Here is a 25124-nt window from a genome sequence, read left to right on the forward strand (position 1 = left end):
AAGAATACTTCGAAAATGTATTTAGTTACAGAATACTAAATACCTGCATTAAAAGATATGTTGTAATGTATTCCAATACAAGGGCCAATCAGAGTATATTTTGAATACTTAGAATACCTTTACATCGAGTTGCGAGATTTAAGCCTAAATTATATGATCAGATACGCATTCCTTTCATTTTTGACAAGTAACTGTATTCTGAAGACCACCAAATGAAAAAGTAACTGTAGAGATATACTGATATTAAAAACTACTATTCAGAATAAGTATTCTCAGTACATGCATTCCATTATTTCCCAACAATTTTTTATTGTCTCTCACTCATTGTGTTCAAATAAGCATGGAATCAACAAGGTAGTATTTTTAAAAACAATATGATTTTATTTATTTTATTGATATTGTTATATACATGGCATAATTTGTGCTTTTTAATCATCAGGAATTAAACCAAGGGACACATCAGAAAATAAATCATCAAAACAATGAATCGCATCCTTTTTTGTCTCCGAGAGTTTTACAAAAACCAAGGAGTAACCAAGGAGAGGGAAGGTATAGGACATCAAAATGAACAGATAGGTAGATTGTAAAAAGAGAGAGAGAGAGTCCAGAGAGTTGCAAACGGTCCACTGAGGGGTGTGTGAATGTCCAGACGGTGATGTGCTTTTACCAACATCAGCAAAGGCACCTGTGTTTCGCTTTGTTTTTAAAAAAGAGAGTTCGCCTCAGGGCCAGTGTCCACGATATTCAATTATCATCTAACTGCATCTGTCCAGAGTTTTATCCAGGAGAGAGAACCACGAAATCGCCGCTGGTTTCTCACAGAATATGATTGAACTCATCAAAGAAAACGATTGCTGATATTATATTTGATGATTTTCTGATTGATATTATGTTAAGGTTGGGTGGTAGAATATGGCAAAGATTAAACCAAAAAGACAAATTTGGGCAAACGAACTATTGCCCCAGAGTGAGATTGAAATTGGCCTCATATTACATCCATGAATAGTTTTTAAGAGCTTTTCAGTGGCTGACTCAAGGGACATGTGGAAACAAGTTTTTAACCAATTGTAAAACCAAAAACGGCTTTTCCAAAACAATCTAAACAATGTGGCTGAATTTAAGTGTTCAGCAAGAATTGTAATGTACCGAGTAAGTGGGGCATAGAAAAAGCAGCAGAAGGATGAAAAGGGCTTAAATGAATGCAAGTAAGAACATTTTGCATCAGGTATCAAATGGATAGGAGTTATATGTGTGCTGTGAAAACATAATTGATTTCATGTAAAGAAACAAAACAAAGGGTTTAGTTAAGTTTAGGTTTAGTGAAAGAAACAAGAAGGTGATGGATGACTTGTGAAGGGGTAACGATGTGAAGCGGGGGAAGGCCGTTCTGGTATAGATTGGTCCATTAGCGAATCCTAACTTCCACCTACAGGCTACACCAAGTTCACTTTTACTTACTGCAAGGTTGAACCACAGCCCTCAATCAATGGACAAATAGTAGTTTCTTAACGCACATCTCGATGCCTCAGATCTTTAAATGGGTAGTTTCCAGTACATCTTCATCATATGGCAAACACTAAATATATATATTTTTTATTGCGGGGTAATTCACTGTTGTTTTTGCACAAACTTTGCTGTGACTCCCATGAACCATCATGGCAGCAATAACAGCATGAAACCTGGAGAGTGACAAAATGCACTGTGTCCACTCTGTACTTTCCATCATTGCCTGAATTAGTTGACCCTTCCTCTTCCAAAAGCACTAGCACAAGCTTTCGACCAGTCCAGAGATAATTTGGTCATTGAGCTGGCACACTGCCCCGCTCTAGTCCACGTTGAGTCCTTCAGCTGGAGCGAGCTCAACAAAAAGCTTGATCCTTTGAGATTTGGTCTCTTAGCAAACACTTTGTGATCCGCGTACAGACATGAGCCTCATTTGCTTTGCATCAAACCAGCATCTTTGCTGATTGTGTTCATTGGCTAGCAGTAGCTTCCACATGTCCCAGATGTTGGGTAGCTGTTGGGTCAGTTTCAGCTCCAGAGACAAAAGTTACTGGTGGTCTGACATGTTGAACCTTTCTCCGCTGGGGACAGGTAGAGTTTGCCGTTAGCACAGGAGCACAGCTCATACACAGTCTGTTTGGTGTAAGTGGTGCCTGCTGGCGCCCCTTCCAGGGGGTCCACCGCACTGCCCAGGGGGATACTGCCCAGTCTGATTGTGTTGGCATCTAGAAGGATCTGCAAAAAGACAGAAAGTCATTATAAAACAGGATCAGTGTATTGGATTGGCAGGGTCAACAAGTAATACTGAATAAGCACACTGAGTGAGACACTGGCTTCTCTTTGGTGGTCACTCGGGGCTACTACAGACAGGAATCTATCAGCACAAAGAGGGAGGTTCTGTGGCTCCCTTTGATGAAGAGAAAGTAGGAGTGAGAGCAAGGTAGGATCAAGGACTCTTACAGACAACTTTGCACTTTCAAAACTTAGAACATTTTACTTTACTATCTTAATAGAAACATTTTTACACACAGATTCAAACATGGTAAGTGAAGTTATATCCATAGATTTTGTCAGTAAAATGTTTGTGAATAAAAAACATTTTGGTGAAGCATTTCATTTTGTATTTGATGTAAGTAAAAACAGACTGAATGTATTAATGCACCTTGAAGCTTGTTTCTAAACTGCCTCCACATAAAACATCCATTGATGATAGTAGCACAGTGGTGATCCAGTGATTGTGAAATGTGCACTTTTATGGCCAAATAGTCCCTATATGGCCTACTTAACTTTCAAGCACACATTTATTGTTTACTTTGCAAGAACTCTTCTCTGGACATAAACACTGTGTAATTGGGTACTGCAAAATTACTTCTACTTTTACTTACTTTCATTATAACCATCTAACTCGCCTAAAGCACACCATTACATTATAGAGGCATTTTAAAAACAAACACAGCTTTTTACAGCTCAAGGCCCCTGTTATTAGCTCTTGGTGCATGTTGCTGTAATGAGACGAAGCAACCAAAACAACAACTTGCTTTAGTTAAAATGTTCTTGTGGCCACTTCTGCTGTTGGAAAATTCCACTGCATGCTCCTAAATATCAAAGTGTTCCTCTAACAGGTCCCTGGTGCACACCTGTCATCCTCTCCAGCTCGGCAATAAGAGCTGCCAGAGCCCAGTCTAATCCGTACACAGGGAAGGACTCAGCCATGCTTGGCCACTTCACCCGAATCGAATTCCTACACCCTCGCCGCTATAGCATAACCCCGGCTGAACTTGTACACTGTGATAGGATTGAAAATGAGGATGTGCTGTCAGGTAGGCCAAATCATAAAAATGTCAGGTTTAGCACGCATAACTATAGAACCGATTTAATAATTTATCAAAAATCACATTTTTTACTCCAGTAAATAATATGAAATTAAAGGTTCTATATTAGACGTCATGGATTCTTGTAAGCTTTAAGCCATGCTATAATGTTGTTACTTTATCAAAAACTCAGAATTGTATTTTGTTTCATTCACACATTTGACTAATCCTTTATTATTAGTCTATCTACATCTCAAAGATCAAAATGCTTTGCTCCATCTTGTAATGCCATGTAGTGGCAGTTTTCAAGTTAACAGCTACTTCTATGATTCTAGTGAAAATGTATGGAGTTTAAAAACACAGTGGAGCACTTCTTGTATTACCACATGACATCACAAGGTGAAACAGAGTGTTTTTGTTTGTTTGAGAGAAGAACACAGCCTAAATACGCACGGTTTATGTGTTAAACATCAGAAAATTGCATAATATGAGCCCTTTAATTTGTGTCCATAGTTGTCCAAGTGAATATAAACTAAAGTATATACTTTCATTATGATAAAAAATTTATAAATATTAGTAATTTGTTTTGCAAGCAAAATTCAGACTCTTTCAAAAATCAAAAGGATGTGACAATCCATCATCAGAAGAGGTGAGATGAGGTCAGCCACTTCAAGGACACATTCTCCAAAAGCAGTAATAAAAGCTATAGAGAATACAATGGAGCGATGGACGAAGGAGTACAAGTCATTTGTTGTAGCTTAAGGTCGGATTAGCGGTGACATTCATCCCAAATGAAAGTGTCTGTAAGTATTAGCCTGGCCTGCTGTTAGCTCGGTGTAGCCTACTCCCCGAGTCCAGGTGTGTGCAAGGACATGCCAATCTCGCCTTTTAAAAGTAACCTTGTTTTAAGCTTTCATTATCAGACTGAATTTGAATTTTGGATTTGTATGCAACGTTTCCTTCGATTTATCCTCTCTGAAAGGTGGTATTCTTTCAGGAAGCAGCAGATGTTTTTGCAAGCACATTCCTTATAGACATCACTTTCATAAACACACGCGGTCTCTGGTGTCAAGGAGATTTGAAAAATGCAGAAAGTGGCAATTATGGCAGGTCAAAACATTTTTCATGGATGGCTTCCTTTGGCCCAGTGCAGCAACAGTGGAGACAAGCACGAAGAAAGGAGAGGGCCACTGAAAGGGATGTGTGTGTTTGAGGGTTAAGATGTCATTGAAAGAGGTCAAAACTAAGTGTGGTAGAGAAAGTCTGAACTTTGAGGACAAATGTAACAGACAGGAAAGGCATGGGTATAATACAACTTCATTCAGTGTGCAGTTTTGTATATACAGCACCACATAAAAAAACACACTCATTTCAATATCATGCAACATCAATTGCTCAGGAACAACAAGAGTTCTTCTGTTTTCAGGTATAACAAAGCCCAAGGTTGACTCCCATAATATACATTCTGTTGTGTCCTCAAACAAGACTCCTGACCTTGTTTCCACTGTCTGCATACACAGATGTATGGATCTGTATCTCAGTGGGTTAATGTAAAGTTTAAAGTCAAGAGCTATACATGTGTTAACTTTTATATGGAAAATGTATGTGATAAATAGATTCTACTAAAACATATTTATAAGCAAATCATGACATTATTTTTTATTTATTGACACACTGTTAATCTAAAAAGTCTTAATCTTACAGGCAAATCATCTTGATAAATATCTTTAAATCCTTAAAGTTGCACTGTGTAAATTTTCTAGTGGATGGTCTGCTCATCTCCATGGAGATTTTATTGTTTTATACACTTAATGGGATCCATTCTTCACAGATCTTGTCCATAACATAGCCTAGCGATGTCACATAATTGTCAGCATGCCACACTGCAGAACATTTCAGGCGAATGACAAAGGAACTCGATGAAGACAATCTAATGGACCCTCCATCAGAAAAGTTACACACTACACCTTTAATGCTTAAAAATATGTTAATTTATTTATTGCATAATCCTGACCTTATACACAGTCATCTTATGCAATTTGCCTGAGTTCACATTGGCCCCCATTTTAGTCCCTTTCTGCTCCTTTGCACACACACTTGCCCACTCACACATGGCAGAGAAAAGTGGTGGGGGACTCGGAGCTATCTGAGTGTATTACACACACCATTAGGCTTGTAGAATGGACAGACGCTGGAATGGAGGCTGACAATGGCCTGAAATGACAGAGGCTTGAGATAGACTTTGGGTGTAGTCATCATCCAGATGTGGCACAATGGCCTACTGTACTCAGATAGACAGCACACAGACCAGAACAGAAAGGCAAGACAAGGATAAGAGGAGGACTGGTAGAGTAAGGGGAAAAGGAAGGTGCCACTTTATAATAATTCCCCTTTAATTGGTCTTAATACACTGCAAAAAGTAATATCTCGCTAAATTTAAATGACTCCAATTAAGAACATTTAACTTGATTTCAGTAGATTTGACTTGACAAATAAAATTATCTACCAGTGGAGTATGTTTTATTTTTCTCAATGTAAACTAAATAAGATTTAATTTTTTATTAAGCGTAAAAAGTAATTTTTCTTGTTTTGTGTAATACAATGTAATTTTCTGTTTTTAGTATGAAAAGTCTTGCTCCAGTGGAAGATAATTTTACATGTGAAGCTTATTTAAATCAATTTTCATTTTGTAAATGGCAAGATTTTTTTTTTTTTTTTTTGCAGTGTAACAGAGAAAGACTTAATTCATAATCAAACAAATTGCGTATTCAAGGTGCACTGAGTAACATTTCTAGTGGAGAGTCCACCACATTCTTATCTCCATAGAAATAATAATAATAATTATAATAATAATAATAATAGAGGTAATTATTATTATACAAAGTTATTGCTTTGTCTAGAATGTTCCACAGATTCCATAGATTAAATGCATGTTTCTACACGCATAATGAATAAATTACGCGTGTAGAAACACGTGTAATGAATAAAAATCCTATATATGTGGATATGTTTAGTGTCATACCATGGAACATTCCAGGTAAAGTCTCAATAATTCTTAACAAACTATTTGTGGATTACAAATTGAGTCCATGTTCATGCTTTCCTTAGACTTTTAAAAGTGCTATTATTATCAAGTGTTGCCAAAAAGAAATGGAGAAACCCCAATAACAATCACACTGTTAAGCATGGGCTAATTAATTTCTGACACTAATTATTGCTGTTGAAACATATCTGCATGCTATTAGCGCTTTTGTATTAGATTTTTTTATTATTTTTTTCTACAGAGGGGCTAATATTTTGAATCTATGGGTACATTCTGGGAGAGTTTGTTAGACGCAGTTTTACATATTCATTTATTTCAGTGTCTACTTTACCACACGGGTGCCAGCAATAGAGGGTTACCCCCCGCTACTATCCAAATACACTCACTATCCTGTTTTACACCCGGAGGTAAAACAAGCAGCAAAAAAACAGCAAGGCGGAAATAAAAATGTCTCAGTGAAGCAGCCCCAATAACACCTCAAGGCTATGCAGTGCTAATAAACCCCAGTACTGTGTCAACAAACAATAAGAACTCATGGTATTACTGAACTTTGTCAAAACTTCAATATTGTCAACCTAATTTCACCTCCCCACAGTCAGCAGGAGGGAGAAATTAATATTCACACTTGCAGAGGAGAGCTGAGTCACTTTGGGAATAAATTGTAACACTGCAAAGGAATTCTGTATGTTTTATGACAAATGGTTGGAAAATCAGATGGAGTAAAATGCAGTTTTCAGTTGAGTTGTAGAATTTTATTGGGTAAAAAAGAAGGACTTTGAAAACACCAACTGTTACTAATATACAAAAGAATTACAAATCAGCTTCCTGTTCTATGCAACCTGTTGAGGACCTTTTCAAAGGATTCAAAAGATAGGCCTATAGTATTTTGATTTAAAACTGTTAATCTCTTTGCAACTGTTTCCATTTTTTTCATTCTGAAGTGCATAGAAAGATATGTTGGTGTATCTCAATCGGTGGATAAATGGAAAAGGGTGTGAGAAGGCATCTGATGTAAAAGCATTTGACACCACAAAACGCAGCCAAAACCTTTAACTTTGAGCAATTAGCAGAAGTTAGATAAACTATATGCCCCATATGCAATTAAGATTCAGGAGAAGTAGCCCTTGTGAACTAGTCCAAACTTTTCTCCCCCTGAAAAAGCTTTTCCGTCTCATTTTAACTAAGAGCACATAAACATCAAATATGACAGCTTTGCATAGTAATTGGTGCTTCCAGGGCATTCTCACAGTGGACCCATTTTACTTGAGTGCAAATTATTCTGACTCTTCACTTGCTGGCATAAATATATGGAAACCAAATTCCAACAGAATTATATAAACATAAAATTGTTCACCTCTTTTCTGTTCACCCTTAAAGGGCCATTATGTAGGATTATGGAATTTATTATCACAACACTTGTTACTAGGAAAACCATAAGTCCAGAATAAAACACACTGTTTTAAGAAGTAAGTCTTTATTTATATAGCGCTTTTTACAGACATTTGTCATAAAGACACTTTACAGAGCATTGTTCATTCACTCCAGACGGTAATGATGATGTGATGGTAAGCTATGATTGTAGCCACAGCTGCCCTGGAACAGACTGATGGAAGCGCGGCTGCCATGCCAATCGGCGCCACCGGTCCCTCCGGCCACCATCACACACACTCACTCACACACTCACACACTCACTCACACACTCACACACTCACACACTCTCACACTCACTCACACACACACTCACTCACACTCACACACTCACACACACTCTCACACACACACACACACACACACACACACACACACACACACACACACACACACACACACACACACACACACACACCACTTTCATACTAGGCAATGTGGGTGAAGTGCCTTGCCTAAGGACACAACAACAGTTTTTGTGACTGGTGCCCCACTGTGGCACCTGGAATTCCCAGCGGTCTCCCACCCAAGTACTAACCAGGCCTGGCCTTGCTTAGCTTCTGACACCTGACGGGATCAGGTTTTGACAAGTCAGTAAGTGTTCAGTTTAGATGTAAGTTCACACTGTGTTATTCTCTTGTGTGAAATTACAAGAAAAGTGGTAACAGACGGCACAGATAGTGGGGCTATATTTACTTTAGCAGCAGCTTCACCTATGCTCACCTCACACTGTGGATGTAAACAGACACACATGAGGATCTGCTCTTGTCTTTTTCTCCTTTTTTTGTTTTTGTTTGTTTTTAAACATCGCTTGAAACTGGATTAACAGCTATGTTTTGTGGACTGTGTCTCAATGATTTGCAGAGAAAATGATAATGGACAAAATGATGAGTACAGTTTGTAACTCTGTGAGATGTGAGTAATCCATTTCCTGTGGTTGTATTGAGTGCTTCTGTGTTCATCATTCCATCTGCCCTGATGCTCTGCTTTCTCAGCCCTACACTGGTCTGACTACAGTTTAGCTTTGTTAGCCAACTGTTGTCCTTTGTAGCTTGTGTGTGTGTTTTTGAGACTTGATTGATGCAGGTCTTTTTTGTGTATCTGTGAAATCCATCTTCAGCTACTCAAGTTAGGCTAGCTAGTTAGCAGTTTACATCATAAAATACAAGACAGAGTGTTTATATTTACATGACAACAAGTGGAATTTAAGAGGAGCATACATCATTCACATCATGTGTGGCATTCGGACCTGTACTCCCTTCTTTGAATTGAGTTTATGTGCCCGGTACAGGCTTTTAGAGGCAGCCAAGCGGTGAAGGCAGCTGCTGCAAAGAGGTTTTCACTCTTGGCATCAGGTTATGGCAGATACAGCCATGGGTTTGAAAGCACTTATATTTTATTTAGAATCCTAATACACCTTCAAGGTCACACTAAAGACATGCAATATCAGTCAAACACCCATTGATTTTCAGATGGTCAGTCACTTGGACATTTTTGTTAAGAATATATCATAACTCTGGACCAAAATGAAAGCCAAAGAGACAATATTCAGAAATTAATTTTGGTCCCAAAATGTATTTGTGATTAATTAGCTGTCATTCTAGGGATAATCCACACAGCCAAAATAACACCTAACACCTAAAAACACACAAGAGAGGCAGATGTTTCTCATTAATAACGTTTCACCAAAGCTCTGATTGGGTCTTGAGTCAAAATGAACCAAATGTACAATGTTTGATGGAGCTGAGAGACTAAATAAGGGAGTGAATAAACTTGCAGACCAAAATGGACAGACATGGAGTGGACATAGTCAGAGGAGGAGTTGATAAAAAACAGGGACCTGCAGAAATCCTGAGAGATCTGTCAGCTCTGGTTGGCTTTGATTTTAATGGAAGCGCGCTCTTCCCTACCTCTAACCCATTTGGCCTTAATTCCAGTGCAGCTTTCCAAACTTTTTAAACTTTAATGGCCCCTTCTTAAGTGCCAGCTGCTGACAACATTGATTTGGCTTTAGGCCCTGCTGTCCCGCACACCTTTATTTTCTTCCACCCAATCGACAGAAACATCTATTTTCTGCTGTCCTTCTCCGATCCCCCTCTATCCTCCTTCTATCCTGGCTCCTCTGGTCATGTGATGGTGTCAGCGGTTCAGCCAAAGATGGGATGTAGAAGGATCAAGAGGAATGCTGTTTGGATAAGCTGCTGACCTGGTCCACAAATTTTGGAGCTTGTCCAGTTGGCTAAACAAACATATCCAAAATACAATTTGAGCAATGGCCTATGTAAAGAGGGCATATTATGAAAACTACACTTTTATAAATTCATGTTATAGCAGTGCTCTGTCATCATTACCTTATTTCAAGGTATATTTTTATTGATTCTGCGATTCTACAGCTCTGCTCAGAAAGTGAAATATACAGAGCTACATTCATACCATACTCCATACAACTGTACAGCAACTCACCCTTATATAACAGAAAACCCTATGTCATGTCAATCACTGTTTCTCTTTACAACCTCTTGTAATATAGCCAAGATATATTTACTATATACCTACGTTTTTCTTTTACTTGTATTTTGAATTACCATTTATATTTTTGCTCTTTGTTATTATATTTATGGTGACTGTGAGCAACTGTGTACAAATAAATTCCCTTGTGGATCAATATAGTTTGTCTAAGCCTAAGATTCATGTATGTTTGATTAAACCTGTGTGGTCATGCATTGGCTTGGGTGTTCTCAAAGCCTGTATTAAATACTTATGTATTTCATAAGGATGTACCCCACTATCACTCTAGAATCACTACTACTATGTATTACTACTACTACTACTACTACTACTATTTAGTGGATTGGACTACCTGCTTCCCAGTAAGTTTAATGCCAAAATGGTTCTTTATGACTAAGATGATATAACCAAATTCGTACCATAAAGTTATAGAGGGAAAATATTAAAAGTTCTCCTCTTCATTTTCAATTGCAAATAATGAGCATATTGTCATTTGCAAAGTTCAAGGGCATCACAATAAGAGTACAGAGATAAATGTAAAAGTCAGAGATTATCATAATGATGTCCAAGCGGCTGACCTTGCTGCTGGATAATCCTGTGCCCGTATAAAAAGTGCTGCCTCAGGTGCACAGCTCTTCAAAGACTCTCACTTCCTCAAAGGTGGGAACTGTCTCTCCAGGAACATAAGAGTCAGACGTGTACTCCCATTATGCAGAAAGAGGAAACCTGATGCAGCGCTTTGGAACTTTTTACTACAAAAGGTAAACTTGTTTGAGGGTCTGTTTTAAGATAGGGGTCAGTTGTTCTGGTCCCCATCACTGGAAAGGGGCAGAATATTCATGGATTACAGATTAATGTGACATTCAAACAATATAATATAGTGTTTTAAATTGTTAGTAGCTATTTGCCTGGGATCCAGAATACACACTTCAGTACTTTTGATGATGTCAGTTTGGTCATCGGTAAACGTTACTGTTTTCAGATGGGCCTGAAACATGGATTAGCCACACAAGGAAAGGCATTGTCTGTCCATACTGAAAAAATAAAGGACAAAATTATTACAAGGAACTGAAAAGCATCTCCAGTTTCTGCTGAATTAGTGAGTCAGGAATTAATATGATTATATTTGTAAATGATAGGTGACCAGTGAGCTCCTTCATTTCACATCCACCACTGAAAAAAGACAAAACTGTATGCATCATTTCATTTGACCGGGTTTGAGACACAACAGAGGCCATGTGGACCAGAATGATATTAACTAGGGATGTAACAATAACCGAAATATCGTGATATCGTATCGTCAAAGTTCTCACAATAATATCGTGGACCATCACAATATATCGAATTACAAGTCTCTTTGCTTAAATTAAGAGTTACGGTGCAACAATAGCTAAAAAAATACAGATGGAACTACATAGACCATGATCCTTTGCGCCATTGAAGAAATAACAGTTCTAAGCACTTTTGAGTTTTAGTTCTTGTCGAGGCATTTTAAGAGGAAAAAATAGCATATTAACCTACACAAAATATTGCAACAAATATACTGTGAGAGGTATATCATGAAAATGTCGTACCAAGAGATTTGGATATTGTTACATCCGTAATTGTAAGTCTCCCCACCATATCGTGAGTTTTCCCATGATATCACAATAAATATTGTACCATGAGGTTCATACCGTGACAATATTGTATTGTGAGACTTGGATATCATTACACCTCTAATATTAACCTATATGAAAAACTACAGAGATGTATTATTCTAGATTTATCAGGCAAAAATAGCCATGGTAACAGTTCTAATTTTTCCTTTATGAAACCCACAGGTTGTGTTCATAAAGCATCAGAAAATTCTTAAGAGCCTAGGTTGAAATTAAGGTAGAGGGCAGGTCACCTTAAACCAAGTCAAAAACTTGATTTAAGGTTAATTTAATATCTCTGTAGAGACCAATTCACGCATCATAAAGTTAAATGTCTTCTCTGTCAGCTAAAAAATACCTACACTCAAATGTGTTTTTCACTAGACTGCTAAATAGAGGTGGCATTATTCACTCACAGGTGTAATTGATGTCAGTTGAAAGGACAGAAGATTAATGTGGCAAAATTGTGAACCCAATCTCTCACAAAAAAACAACAAAAAAAAATTCTCAGAATGTGAATGAGTTATACAGGTTCCTGTTGTCCATCTACGCTCTTGGCATCAAATTAGGCCTGTCACAAAAATTACTATATCGACAAATCGTTCAGTATTGGAACGCTGGAACAATATATTTTTGGGCTCAATATTTATCTTGTGTTTCTTCGCACTACTGGGAAATTTTCTGGCTGTAAAATAAGATTTAAGATGTAAAAGAAGTTGAATTAATTACTTCTATGACTCAATACAGATACAAACTAAGTACTGAAGTGTTACATTCTGCTATTTATTTTGTAGCTGACAATATTGTAGATTTAGAGTAGTTTTTGTGGTGTAAATCTGCTCTTGAGGTGGCATAAATTAGTTTCAATATCATAATTTATCACCGATATTTATATTTACTTCAACAATATATCGTGACAGACTTACATCAGATACTAGTACTCTGTGAAGTTGTGTGAATGAAACCTATCTCATAGTTTCAATTTCCTGTTCAAGTTGAGTAATTTTTTTGGAGTACTTTTCACCATTTTCACCATTTGTTTTGAGCCCTTAATTGCTATGGCAAAGGTGCAAATTTTTCGTCATTCTGAAACCCACGGATTGGACCCTCTTCTCCAAAAAGTCTGTCAGCGAGCCTGTTTGAAGAGGGAGGATTCATTATGGGGACCCCTGGAATGATACTGTCAAAAGTAATGACGAATGACGCTAGTAAGTTCTACACGTCATTTTTAATTTCACAAAACTTTATAAAACTTTATTATACTAATTTGTAAATCTTTGTGGCACATTCTAAAATAATCACAGACAGAAGATGACAGCCTTTAATTCGAAAAAGAAGCAAACTTTAAATGAGTGATGCAAAATTGCTGTTAGCCTGATTTTTCGTATGTAATTTTAGTATGCCATAGGGTGATGAGGTGTCAGAAAAATTTCAACTTTTCCATTGCTGTCATCACCGCGCTTTGCCAAAGGCCTCCTCTCCCATCCTTGTTCCAGTCACCCGCTCGCTTTTGTTCCCGTCAATACTGAGATGTCTATTTATGCACGGATGACAGACGGAGAGAGAGAGGGACAGATAATGGATGAACAAAGGAAGCCAAAAGACAAAAGAAAACACGAAACCAAGAGGAGAGAGGTGACAGAAACGAGGTAAAAATTATAATCCGCACGGCTCCCCTCCCCATTCTGTGAGCACTGACAGACACAGTGATGTATGACCCTGCCAGTGGAAAGTTAATTAGATAGGCTGGGTTACTTTAGAGATGAAGGCCCGGAAGGATAAAAAGGAGGAGATGAGAAGAACAATGCGAGAAACTAAACAGGAAACGAACAATGGATGAACAGGAAGTAACAATGGGATAGATGAGGAGTTTGAAGAACTGCAAACTTCTTCTGACAAATAAAGCATTTTGTTTTTTTTAAAGGGCCCATATTATGCTATTTTCTGATCTATGTTATAATCTTGTTTCCTCATCACAAACATATCTGGCATTGTGTTTTGTTTCCAGTGTTGTAACACATTATAAAAGTAACAAATTACTGTACTTTGCTGTAATTGCTTTATGCACTAATGTAAGGCATTAGAGATTTTTTATTTTATTTTACTTGGTACAAATGTCTGTAACGCGCATTACAATGCTTTTTTAACCTGGATTGAAGTCGTGGGTTTTACATTTTTCTTCATACAAATTCGCTAAAATCACCGTGATATCAGCAGTGGTGAAACGCCATCGTTACGGTTCTGAGTGTTGGGACAGGCCCGGAAGGTGCGCCCCTGTAGACCGTCAGGTAACCACGGGCAAAAGGACCGGCGCAGAACTCCTCAGCTGATGCCTGATCATGTTTTGCGGACACCCCCAGCTCCACAGGCTCTGGGTTCTCTCAGGGGTGGTCCTAGATCCCAAGTCCTGGTCCAAGATTAGTCCTTGTTCAGTTCTTGTTCCGTTCTGGTTTAGTCCTGGTTCAGTCCTGGTTTAGTGCTGGTTCAGTCCATATACAGCGCAAAAGTTCAGCATCTTCGCTCGCTGACAGTTATTTTGGTGGGAGTAACTTAAAAGTAAAAGTGCCTTACATTTTAAATGCAGTGATTTTGTAATGTGACGAATTACTTTGAAATGACAGTAACAAGTAGCCTAATAAATAAGGCATTACAGTTTTTAGAAGTTTTTAGAAGTAACTTGCCCAACAGTATTTGTTTCATTCACACTAGTGTTCTGCGTGGGACAGAATTTTCAATCCCACTCCTGCCCGCACCTGCAAAGAATTGTAATTTTAATTTCCGCTCCCGCCTGCATCTACAATATTTTGTCCTGCTAACTGCCCGCAAATCCCTCAAGATAGAGCATTCTCTTTCTTAAGCTCTATCAAACACGGAGAAAAGGAAAGGAATTGTCTAAAATGTGCATGAGATTAGACCACATATGCAAGTTTAGGCTGCTTAAAATGTTTTTATTATTGCCAAATAAAATATCCAGCACAAATGATGTATGGTAAGCATACATTAATCATTTGTATATTTTACCTTACACTCATATTTATTTGTGGGATTGTTTATCATCCCACTCGCCTGCTCCCACATTGCGCAGTCCCGCTTCTGCCTACGCCCGCAATGAGCTTTCAAAATGTGTCCCGTGTGAGTGCAAGGCTTAATTCACACATGTTTAACACACAAACCCTGCATATTCAGGCTGTTCCACCTTGTGATGTCATGTGGTAATACAGGAAGCTCTCTACTTTGTTTTTAAACCTCATACACCTTCACAAGAATCATTCGGTTAATTTCAGGCCTGGAATTGACCATCTCTGCTGAACTAAAGGTAAAACAGTATCTGTTAATTTGAAAACTACCACTTCATAACATCACAAGTTAGAACAGAGCATTTTGAGATTGTAGATGTAAACAGTCTAATAATTCATACAACCTCACATAGCTTTATAACATGACTTAAAGCTCACAAGAGTCAATGTTGCGTAATATTTAATAGTCTACTCTGGGCATATATTAATCGGTTTGTGGTTGTTTCTCTTTCAGCCTTCAGTCCACCAATTTGTGCAGGTGATCTAAGGCCCATAGTGTGCGAGGAGAGCCATAAAAACACATTATAATACTTTTTTCCCTGGAAGGTCTACCACCTGCTTGTCTCCTTGTAAATGTTATATTGCTGTGTGCTTTCACAGGATGGCATTACACCATCAAGCCAAGTTACTGGTCAGATCTGTGTATAATAAAACATCTGTAATTTGATGAAGGCAAGACAGATTGACATATTAATGCCATACTGTGGTAGCCTGATTCAACAGCCAGTTTCACTTCGTAGAAACCGTTTGACCTCGCAGTGTTAGGATTCGTTCACTCGATGGTAGGCGGGTACTTTTTAAAAATTTAACTAGTCACTGCTATTATATCGTGACGTATGTAATGCGCCGCTAATGGGGCTAACTGGTATATTAAGCTTTTCCCAAATCCTGTCGTAAGAAGGGCAATAACATCTTTCTTTCTTCCTTGATAAAATTCAACAAACATTCTCTTTGTTCTTTAAATCCTTGATCTCGGGAATCATTGCCAACACAGAATTTATGGGTCTTCGCTGATTGGCTGGTGCCTAAGCTTGCATTTCCGGGGTTTCTGTGAACCGTCTAGAATATTCCTGTCCTGACCTAGTCTTTGGAGAGAAATAAAATTGAGTGGAGGCACTCGGTGGCGCCAGCCTGGCTAATACTGTGGAACACTCAAGACAAAGTAAAGTCGAGTAAGCCTTTTAGCATTTAAACTGAGGCAAATGTGGTCATATATAGAAAAAGCTGGTAAAGAAAAACATGAAATTACATAAATAAAAAAACAAAACAAAAAACAAAACACAACATAAACATCAGTTATATGAAGCCTGTTTTTGTTCTAGTGGGTGTGACTGAGTGTGTGTTGAGATATTGCGTGTCTGGCTCAGAGAATACACTGAATGGAAGTGAGTGACAATGACATTGAGTGCAATACAAGAAGGCCATTCCTCTGTTAATTACTGAGTTAATGACACACTATGCTCCAGCACACACACACGCGCGCGCTATCAGGACACACACATAAGGATGATGTCTGGCTGGGTTCTCACGCAGTGTTGCAGGCTGCTATGCAAAGAGCTTGACAGCAAGATATCGCTAACAGTGACACACACACATATAACGGCACACAGCAGCAGAGACAGCAAACCTCATCAGGCTGCCTTTAATGAAGTCACTTGTCCCAAACAGAAAAGCGGCGAAACGGAGGAATGAGAGAGGAGGAGGGGAGGAGGAGGACAAGGTCGCTGGGATTGATGACGCTCATTAGCCTAATAAGGTACTTTAATGAAGCGCACCCAACACTAGGCAGTACCACAGAGTCCCAGCTTACACCTCAATAGTTTGTGAAGTTTTGTTGTTCTATTTACCATGCACACGGAGATTTGTGCAACTTTACTTTTTTGTTTTAACAAGTGAAATAAATCGTATAGCTTTTGTTCTACTAATAGCCTTTGAGATTAGACAGTGCAATTAATGATTATCAATATTTAAATAGTTGGAAACACCAAGGCCAATTATGGTATTACAGTTCATTATCTAAAACTGAACCCTGTTGCGGTCTACTAACAAAATAGTAGTCTTGGTATTGAAAAAATAAAAAAAAAAAAATCCACTTGGAGAGTCACTGTTTTAGACTTTGACAAGCTGTAAACTGCTTGTCTCTCTTGTGATAGATAGGTTTAATCTATGCTATGGAACATTCTAGACAAAGCAACATGTCCATGGAGACATCAGGTGGCAGACCCTCCACTAGAAATGTTTCAAGGAGCATCTTTAAATGTAAGACTTCTCGCCATGGTGACAACTTCTTCCCACAAGGTGTTATAAGTTTGAACAATGCACTTTGAACTTTGAAATGGCACCTTCGTATTTTGCCTACGTAATCTCTGTAGCTTGTTTATTTCACAGTGTCAGTGTTTTGTTTCTTTTTACAGTGGGATTTTTAAAGGTGCATTGTGTAACTTCTCTAGTGGAGTGTCCGCCGCCTGCTTTTCTCCATGGAGATGTTATTGCTTTGTCTGGAATGTTTCGCACTATGGCATTAAGCTTTTCTATCATCATTAAGACCAAACTAGTCCAAGTTACAGCTCTGATCTATCACACCGCTCACAGTCAGAATACATGTTTTTCTAGTTTTTTTTATCTATAAAACCACCTGTGTTTGAATAAAAGTAGGTAGATTTGTTTAATGTCATACTGTGGAACATTCCAGGCAGAGAAATGACATATCCATAGAAACAAGAAGGTGACAGACCCACTGCCGACAAGTTACTCAGTACACCTTTCACTACAAATTGGAAATAAACTATTCTAGACCTAACCCAAACCTAGTACCCAAACGAACAGTAAATTATTCTTGCTACTCACCTCTCCATCTGAGGACTGCAGCAGGAGGTCTTTTCTGCAGGATGCTGTGAAGTCCCCTACACCTGCATTGATCTCCACTCCTCTAGGCGCTTCCAGGGTCAAGGTCCGAGTGGGGGATTCCAGCCTGAAAAACACAAACATGTTTTTTTTTTTTTTATGTGAGCAGTCATGCATGTGGTCATACCTGCACAGCCCTATTACCAAAGGATCAATAAAGACCACATCTAGTACAAGATACTCAATGAAACAGAGGCTCTGAAGGTTATACAAACAGGACAAAGGAATATATGCACCTCACTTGACTAGCCTCTAAAGAGACTAGGCGTGGAGTTGAATATAAAGCAGCTGTATTATGATTCTGGATAACGAAAGGGTATATATATAGAATGAATTTGACGCGTGGAAAGGGACATCTCTGCTCAGACTGCTGCTTCTGCGTCTGTGACCTGGCCCGGGAAGACAAAGGATGGGTGAATATATAATAGAACAGAATATCTTTATTGTTTTTGGTTCACCACCACATAAAAACTAACAACAAAATAAATGGGTAAACTATTTCTCTGTTATTTTTGAAAACAGAGAGAGTATTGAGATAAGTCTGTAATTGTTAAATAAGTGTTCATCACCATTTTTAAATACAGGCATTATCTTTGCAATTTTCATTTTTTGAGGGAATATTCAGGTTATGAAGGATGAACTAAAAATTTAGGTGCACTGTGTAACTTTTTGGAGGAGGGTCCACCACCTGCTTCTCTCTATGGTGATGCCATTGCTTTGCCTATAATGTTCAACAGTAAGACATTAAACATATATCTAGCATTTGGTCAAAAATACCCTAAAAACAGGATCTTCACTGTGCATGAGCTTCCTCTCCATGGATCTGATTAATAAAAACTTGCCCTGATGGTGCCAACCACTTGTACTCAAGGATACATGATATTTAAATGCCATACTGTGGAGAATTTCAGGCAAAGCAATGATATCTTTATGCAGCCAAATGGATGAGGACCTTCCACCTGTAAAGGTACACAGTGCATTTTTAAAGGGACAGCTCCGAATTGTGCATATAGGACCTCATTTCCTAGTTAGCCAGAGTGTTGGAGACGTGTGGAGACACTTCTTTAAATATTCCATCCCGTCCTTGTATTTGCAGAGGTTGCTGGTGCTAGGCTAGTGCATGTCAATGGTCATAGTTATCCTGCCACTAAAAACAGTCTTACCCACTCCACAAAACATGAAAAGCAAATCTATTATTACGCCAGACTGTCGATGTAAATGTCTGTCTTGATAGAATAAGGTTTGAAATAAAACTAACCTTGCATCGCATGAATCGTCACATGTTAATGGACTATTTTCTCTGCAGCAGCGTAATTTTACTTTGCCGGTAAGATAGGTGCTAGGTGATATCAGTCCGCCACGGCCAAGCTTTCTATCAGGAAATACAACTCGCTGCTGCTGCTCAGACATAAATCTTTCAAATTATTAAATTGACACAGACATTCACATCCACAGTCTGACGTAATGATTGTTTTGCTTCGGGTGTTTTGTGGAGTGGGTAAGACTGTTTTTAGTGGCAGGCTAACTATGGCCATTGACATGCACTAGCCTAGCACCAGCAACCTCCGCAAATACAAGGACTAGATGGAATACTTTAAAAAGTGTCTCCACACGTTTCCAACACTCTGGTGAAATAGGACATGAGGTTCTATGTCCAAAATTCTGGACTGTCCCTTTAAGGACACAGTCTTTTGTCTTTTTTACTATAATAATATCAATTCCATCACAGTGGGCTGATGTTTTGTCTTTATTGTCTTTGGCTCACCATTGTTGTAGAAGTTTTCAGCTTGTCCAAGAAAGAGTAAAAGTAAAAGGCTTAAAGAAGAGTTTATTTCCCATCAATAATATGGGCCCGTGTAGTATGATATAGTATGATTTGAAAAGTGAATATAGTATGATGTGTGAGAGTTCAAGCCCCGTCACTATGCTTCCAAATAAGGGGCTTTATAAACCAAATGTAGAGGGATTATGAAGGCCAGTAGTCTCTAGTTGACAGCAATATGCCATAATTTAGATAATGGTCTGCCAATAGTATGCCAGGGGAAGATGGTGTAAATATAGCTCTTGTGAGGCGAGGTTAAACTGAGAAATGTAAGTGACGGATGACTTATTAAATTCTCTTACAACCACCACAGAAAAACACAGAAAAAACATAAATAACATAGAAGTAGCACTAGTCCTTTATAATACAACACAGAACTGATTTAATGTTTTAGAGCACCTACTGTTGTAAAACATTCATTTCTATGTCAACATGTCAACTCCCGCTGCATTCAGGATTTTCACAGCGCAGGGAACAAAAGAAGAAAAAAACAGATTTTGTTGCCAGTGGGACTCTATTGCTCCTCCCAGAATGCTACATTCTCCGGCTTATTTAGTGTCCTCTCTCTACACAAACATTTGACCTTTTTAACCGAAACAACTTGAGAGCAATCTGGTTTGCTCCAGACAATCCACACTAGCCTTGGCAGTTGACGCACCCGCAAAAACACAGGTCCAGTTACGAAATAAGAACCAACCAAATCGGGCACAGCTATTGATACGATTTTAATCTAAATGAGATAATAGTTTAAAATGGTCAATGATCAGCTGGGTGCTTTTTGACTGTGGTCTGCAGCCAAATCCTCTATCCTCCCTAAAAGCAAAACAATCATCAACAACAAATCAATTTTCAATCAGTTTATTCTAACTCTTATCTGTATTAGTCTTAGCCTTGTTGCCAGGGGTTAAAACAACAATTTGAAGACATTTGAATAGGATTATGAAGAAGTCTTATTAAACAAGCCCAACAACGCTTGCGGGTAAAAAGGACAAAATATTTTATCGGAAGTGCCTTTCGTTTAGACAGTGACTGTGTTTTTGGGGCTTAAAAATGCAAAAATCTGAAACCATCCTCCACAGTGGAAAAGTTGAATACACTCCACTGTAGCGTTTCCGTCTACACTGCCCAAGACGCAAAACTCTGGTCAGATCTGCTCTCATATGCGTTTGCATCACATACATCACCATCTAGCGTCACCACCTAGCTGCCTGGCATGCATACCCAATTGAATTTCATACAGATTTCCTCATCTAAATGCAGAATAAAAAGTGAAGACGCAACACCACTTTTGGGTTTTCTGTTCAGACTGTCATCATATAAACGTAGCCTCAAAAACAATTAGCCAATCATCTGTCACGACAATTTTCAAGCAAAATTACAAAATAGGTATTTTTTTTCTAGCATACTCATCATTTGCACTGTACTACTTCTGTAGTTTAGAGTTTTTGTCCTTTTGTACTATATTTCAAATTAACAACTAAATAGTAGGAAGTTTTCAATATACTGTCTTCATAAAAAGAAAACTGTAAAGAAACCTTTACTTAATTTAAAGGGCTGTTTTCATTGTAGAGGGTTACATAAATATTCACAAAATCTTCATAGGCCTTATTAACGTCTACCATAAACACCTCCCAGTCTAAGTTTATCTCTTTCTCCGTTCTTACATGTCTTTGTTTATTGAGAAATAACAATCTAAAGGTGGTGATTTGCTCAAATAGCAACAGATGCAATGACAGACACACACACACACACACACACAAAAAACAAAACCAAAATGGCTCAGAAAAATGTCTCTCCAAACATATATTGACCCTGAAAATGAGTGAAAGCAGGATAAGTACTTTGCACTTTAATGCACTCCTGCCCAGCTCTGCGTCCCTCTCCTTGAAGCGCACTGTAAAGGATCACTAACTAAGGCCTTTGAACGCAGCATGAGGAGGAGATTAAACAGTGTTGTGGCGTTCGATAAGCACACTGCGTTGCTCAAGGGCACGCTGGCACTTCAAATTAAATACAGATTTTGGCAAAGCAGAAAGAAAAGCAATTGATGAAGTTTACCCAATATAAACACTAATAACAAAGCTGGAGCGCGCACCAGGGGCACGTTCACAATCGCTTTGTTTAAGGGCAGTTCAGATGGGGTTCTGCCAAGTCCTGCAGAGAATGGCAGGACCAGAGGGTAGATTGGCAGTAAATGTTGTCAAATGGTCTGTGTGACAAAATGAGGCAGACAAGCTTAATGCTGGAAATAAAGAGACAGACTGTAAATAAAAATAAAATACAACTTTTCACAAAAACTGTATTTTTTCTGGCTAATTATGGCAAATTTTTATTGCATTACATTTTTAAAACCGCGCGTGAGATTGGCCTCTCTTTGAGATTCAAGACAAAGCTATAACATGTTATTAGGTGTTTTTTTCAGACCAAGAGTTTGTTTTCATACCTGACAGCTTCGACTGCTCACTACTGCTCTTCCTCAGAGTGGTCACGTGATGTTGCTGTGACATGTCCAATCAGCTGATTTAAGGAAGACCGCTAGTGAGCAGTCCAAAGTGTCAGGTTTGAAAACAAACTCTTGGTCTGAAAAAATAACCTAATAACATAAAATATTGGAAGACCAAATGAACCTCATAGAAAAGCTATAACATCTCAGTACACACAAAGTGGCATAACCCCACCAGAAAATTTACATTGTATAATTTGAATTGCATGCTTTTTATTAAATAAGATTTAGTTTTGTTTACACATATCTTTTTTTTTTTTTTTAATAATTCAATAATTTAGTATAAAAAAAAACAAAAAACAAACAAAAACAACAACAACAACCAAAAAACCCAACCCTGACTGCTATAGGCTCTTTAGCAGCAGACTCGTGTTAATGTTCTTTGTACTTGGGAGTCCTGGGATGATGAAAATGTAGCCATGGCTCGGAGGCTCAAACAAGCGGGAACAATTTCACTGGCGTGAGTTTGAATCTGCACAAGCAAACATTAGTTGACAGAGAAAACCTCCCTTGGCTCGAGTTTTTTCATGTTTGGTTGCTCCCAAGTAATGAACACACTTTAGAAGATGTCTGTACTCCGGCGCTGCTACGTTTCTACCTCCACAGTGTTCAAGGTGTTTACGCTTTATTAGCTTTTTTTTTCCTTTTCTTTTTTTTTTCTTTTGCTCAAGTCGATCACCTTGAAGGGGCACTTTAGTCTGGTGAACACTGTTAGGCAAAGGAAAAAGCATCAAGTAATTGACTGGAGTAATTTAATTTATGCAGTTAAACAGGGTTGGAGACATTTTCACCAAAAAGGCCCAAAGAAGAGCACCTTGTAAATGCCAAGTTAATGTCACTTGATTTAGAAAACACTCTGAGGAGAGGGGGATTTGCATCTGAATACAGTCATAACACTTATTTGGATTACCTGGTTAAATGGAACACAGTTGTCAGTACAACACATGAACAGGGAATAAAAAAGCAAAACAAAAAAACAACAAAACAAAAAAACGTATCTGTAGTGAAAAAAGTACTTGACAGTATTTTGGATTTGTGTTTTTCATTAAAAATATGTATGAAAGGAAAGGACAAACTGAAAATGAAAGTTTTATAATATATGTGAATGTTTATCTGAAGTCTTTTATTGTTTATCTGATGTGATATTTTTATTTGTATTCTGTGAAGAACCTTGTAGCCTCATCTAAGCTGTTGCAAGGAGCTATATAAACTTCGATTGATTAGTTGGCTGTCAATACAATAGAACTTTGGACTTTTCTGATTTAACTGTTACCACTAAAATCTGTAAGTTGGTAAGTTGGTTGAAATATAATGTTTTTTTTTAATGTTTTGCTGCTACCAAATTCAGAATGATTGCTGTTTAGACATTTCTTTCTCAATTGCCCAAACTCTTACCAGAGTTAGGTTGGTGACCCTGGTAAAGCCCCAACAGAGGTGGTGGTTGTTGGGGAATGTGGAGGTGGATTAGAGGTGAGAACAGGTCTGCTGCTGTGCACCGCTGAGCATCCAGCTCCTATAATAAGAGCTGGAAGCAGACACTTCACATTGGCCTGACTTATCGATTGGGTGAGTTCGTGCTGTAGCAGTCAAGGGTTAAGAAGCGCTCAAAACAACCTGGAAGTGCGCACAACTGCTCTGATGGACACAATTAGAACATAGTTAAACGCACATGTATACAGTAGTTGTGTCTATTTTTAGAGAATACTGTAGGTGAAAAGAAGTAGATTACTGGCCAATGCTGCAGTAATGCGCTGATGTGCAGGTTTGACAGCCAAAGCTATTACAGTGATGTGGCTGCGGGCTGAGAGCAGTGTTGATGGGCAGCTGTGCACATACAGGCTGACCATCTATCACAGAGCGTCTCTCTCCATCGCCATGTCAACTGTTTGCCTTCACCAGCGTTCAAACTCACTCATCTATTTCCTGCACAAAACACCCTGCTATTACTCTTTCACCTCAGCTTTACTCAAGTGCTTTCAAAATTACATCCAAATGCTCCAGACACATGTCAAGAGGGGCAGCTCAAATCCTCATGTAGCCCAGTTATCTGGAGGAGGACCTGACTGCCTCTAATGGTGCACATCAAAACCTTCTAGACCGGGACAGGAAACCTAGTGCCACTATAAAGTTGTAGATGCTTTCTATAAATGGTTTTGCACTTGCCTTTCAGGGTAGCACACTCGGTTGGCCGATGTCCAAATACTATTTTATTAACAAAATAACGTTTCGGCAAAAAAAGCCTTCATCAGATACTTTTCTTGTCTTGGACCACAGCACACAAAATGGTTGCCAGCCCAGGTGCCCATATACCCACTCAATGAATGGGAGGTCCCAAAGTGAGGTCACCCAGTGAGTTCAGCCCATTCTACAACAAGAAACAACAGTTTACATAAAAAAACATTTTATAAAATACAGAAATAGTTTGTCTATCACAAAAAACATCTTAAATCAAACTCCACATTTAGTCCATGAGGAGTAAGAGTTTTAAGATGGTGAATCCAGAAGTGCTCTCTTTTTGACAGGAGCATCTCTAGATTACCACCTCTAGGGGGCAGTTCCACATGTTCAATGCCAATATATCTTAAGGAAGAGATAGGATGGTTAAAATCAACAAAATGAGCCGCCACAGGATAGTTCATGTTTTTACATCTGATTGTACTCCTATGCTCTGCAATCCGTGTTTTTAAAGCCCTGCTGGTTTTACCCACATAAGCTTTACCACAGGGCACTTGCCTTTAACAAAAACTGTAGTTCACACGAAAGCTTTTACATGAGTTTGTGTAATGTGTATACTTGTCTTAAAATGACTGATAGCAGATAGCCTGAAGTGTTTACTATACGGGCATATGGGTTCTGGTTGAAAGAACTTCATGAGATAATGACTCTGT

At 38.4% G+C, this 25124-nt stretch overlaps 1 protein-coding gene across 3 annotated transcripts in view; it reads right to left on the reverse strand.

Annotated features, from left to right (window-relative positions):
* Positions 1-429: 429 nt before the first annotated feature.
* The window catches only part of LOC110166247 (zeta-sarcoglycan), a 209428-nt gene continuing 184733 nt past the window's right edge, over positions 430-25124 (reverse strand). For 2 of the 3 annotated variants that reach the window (XM_020931474.2, XM_055158707.1), the window contains 2 exons: positions 17855-17978; positions 430-2238 (listed from right to left, as the gene is read on the reverse strand). In XM_020931474.2, the coding sequence (XP_020787133.1) occupies positions 2032-2238; positions 17855-17978 (331 nt within the window). In that variant the 3' untranslated portion in view covers positions 430-2031. Of the gene's footprint in view, positions 2239-11209; positions 11328-17854; positions 17979-25124 lie in introns of those variants that run through there. The other variant, XM_055158708.1, reaches the window with a different exon arrangement.

Source organism: Boleophthalmus pectinirostris, unplaced genomic scaffold (genome assembly GCF_026225935.1).
Source record: "Boleophthalmus pectinirostris isolate CB_2022bp ecotype Guang Dong unplaced genomic scaffold, ASM2622593v1 HiC_scaffold_22, whole genome shotgun sequence".
NCBI classification, from domain to species: Eukaryota; Metazoa; Chordata; class Actinopteri; order Gobiiformes; family Gobiidae; genus Boleophthalmus; species Boleophthalmus pectinirostris.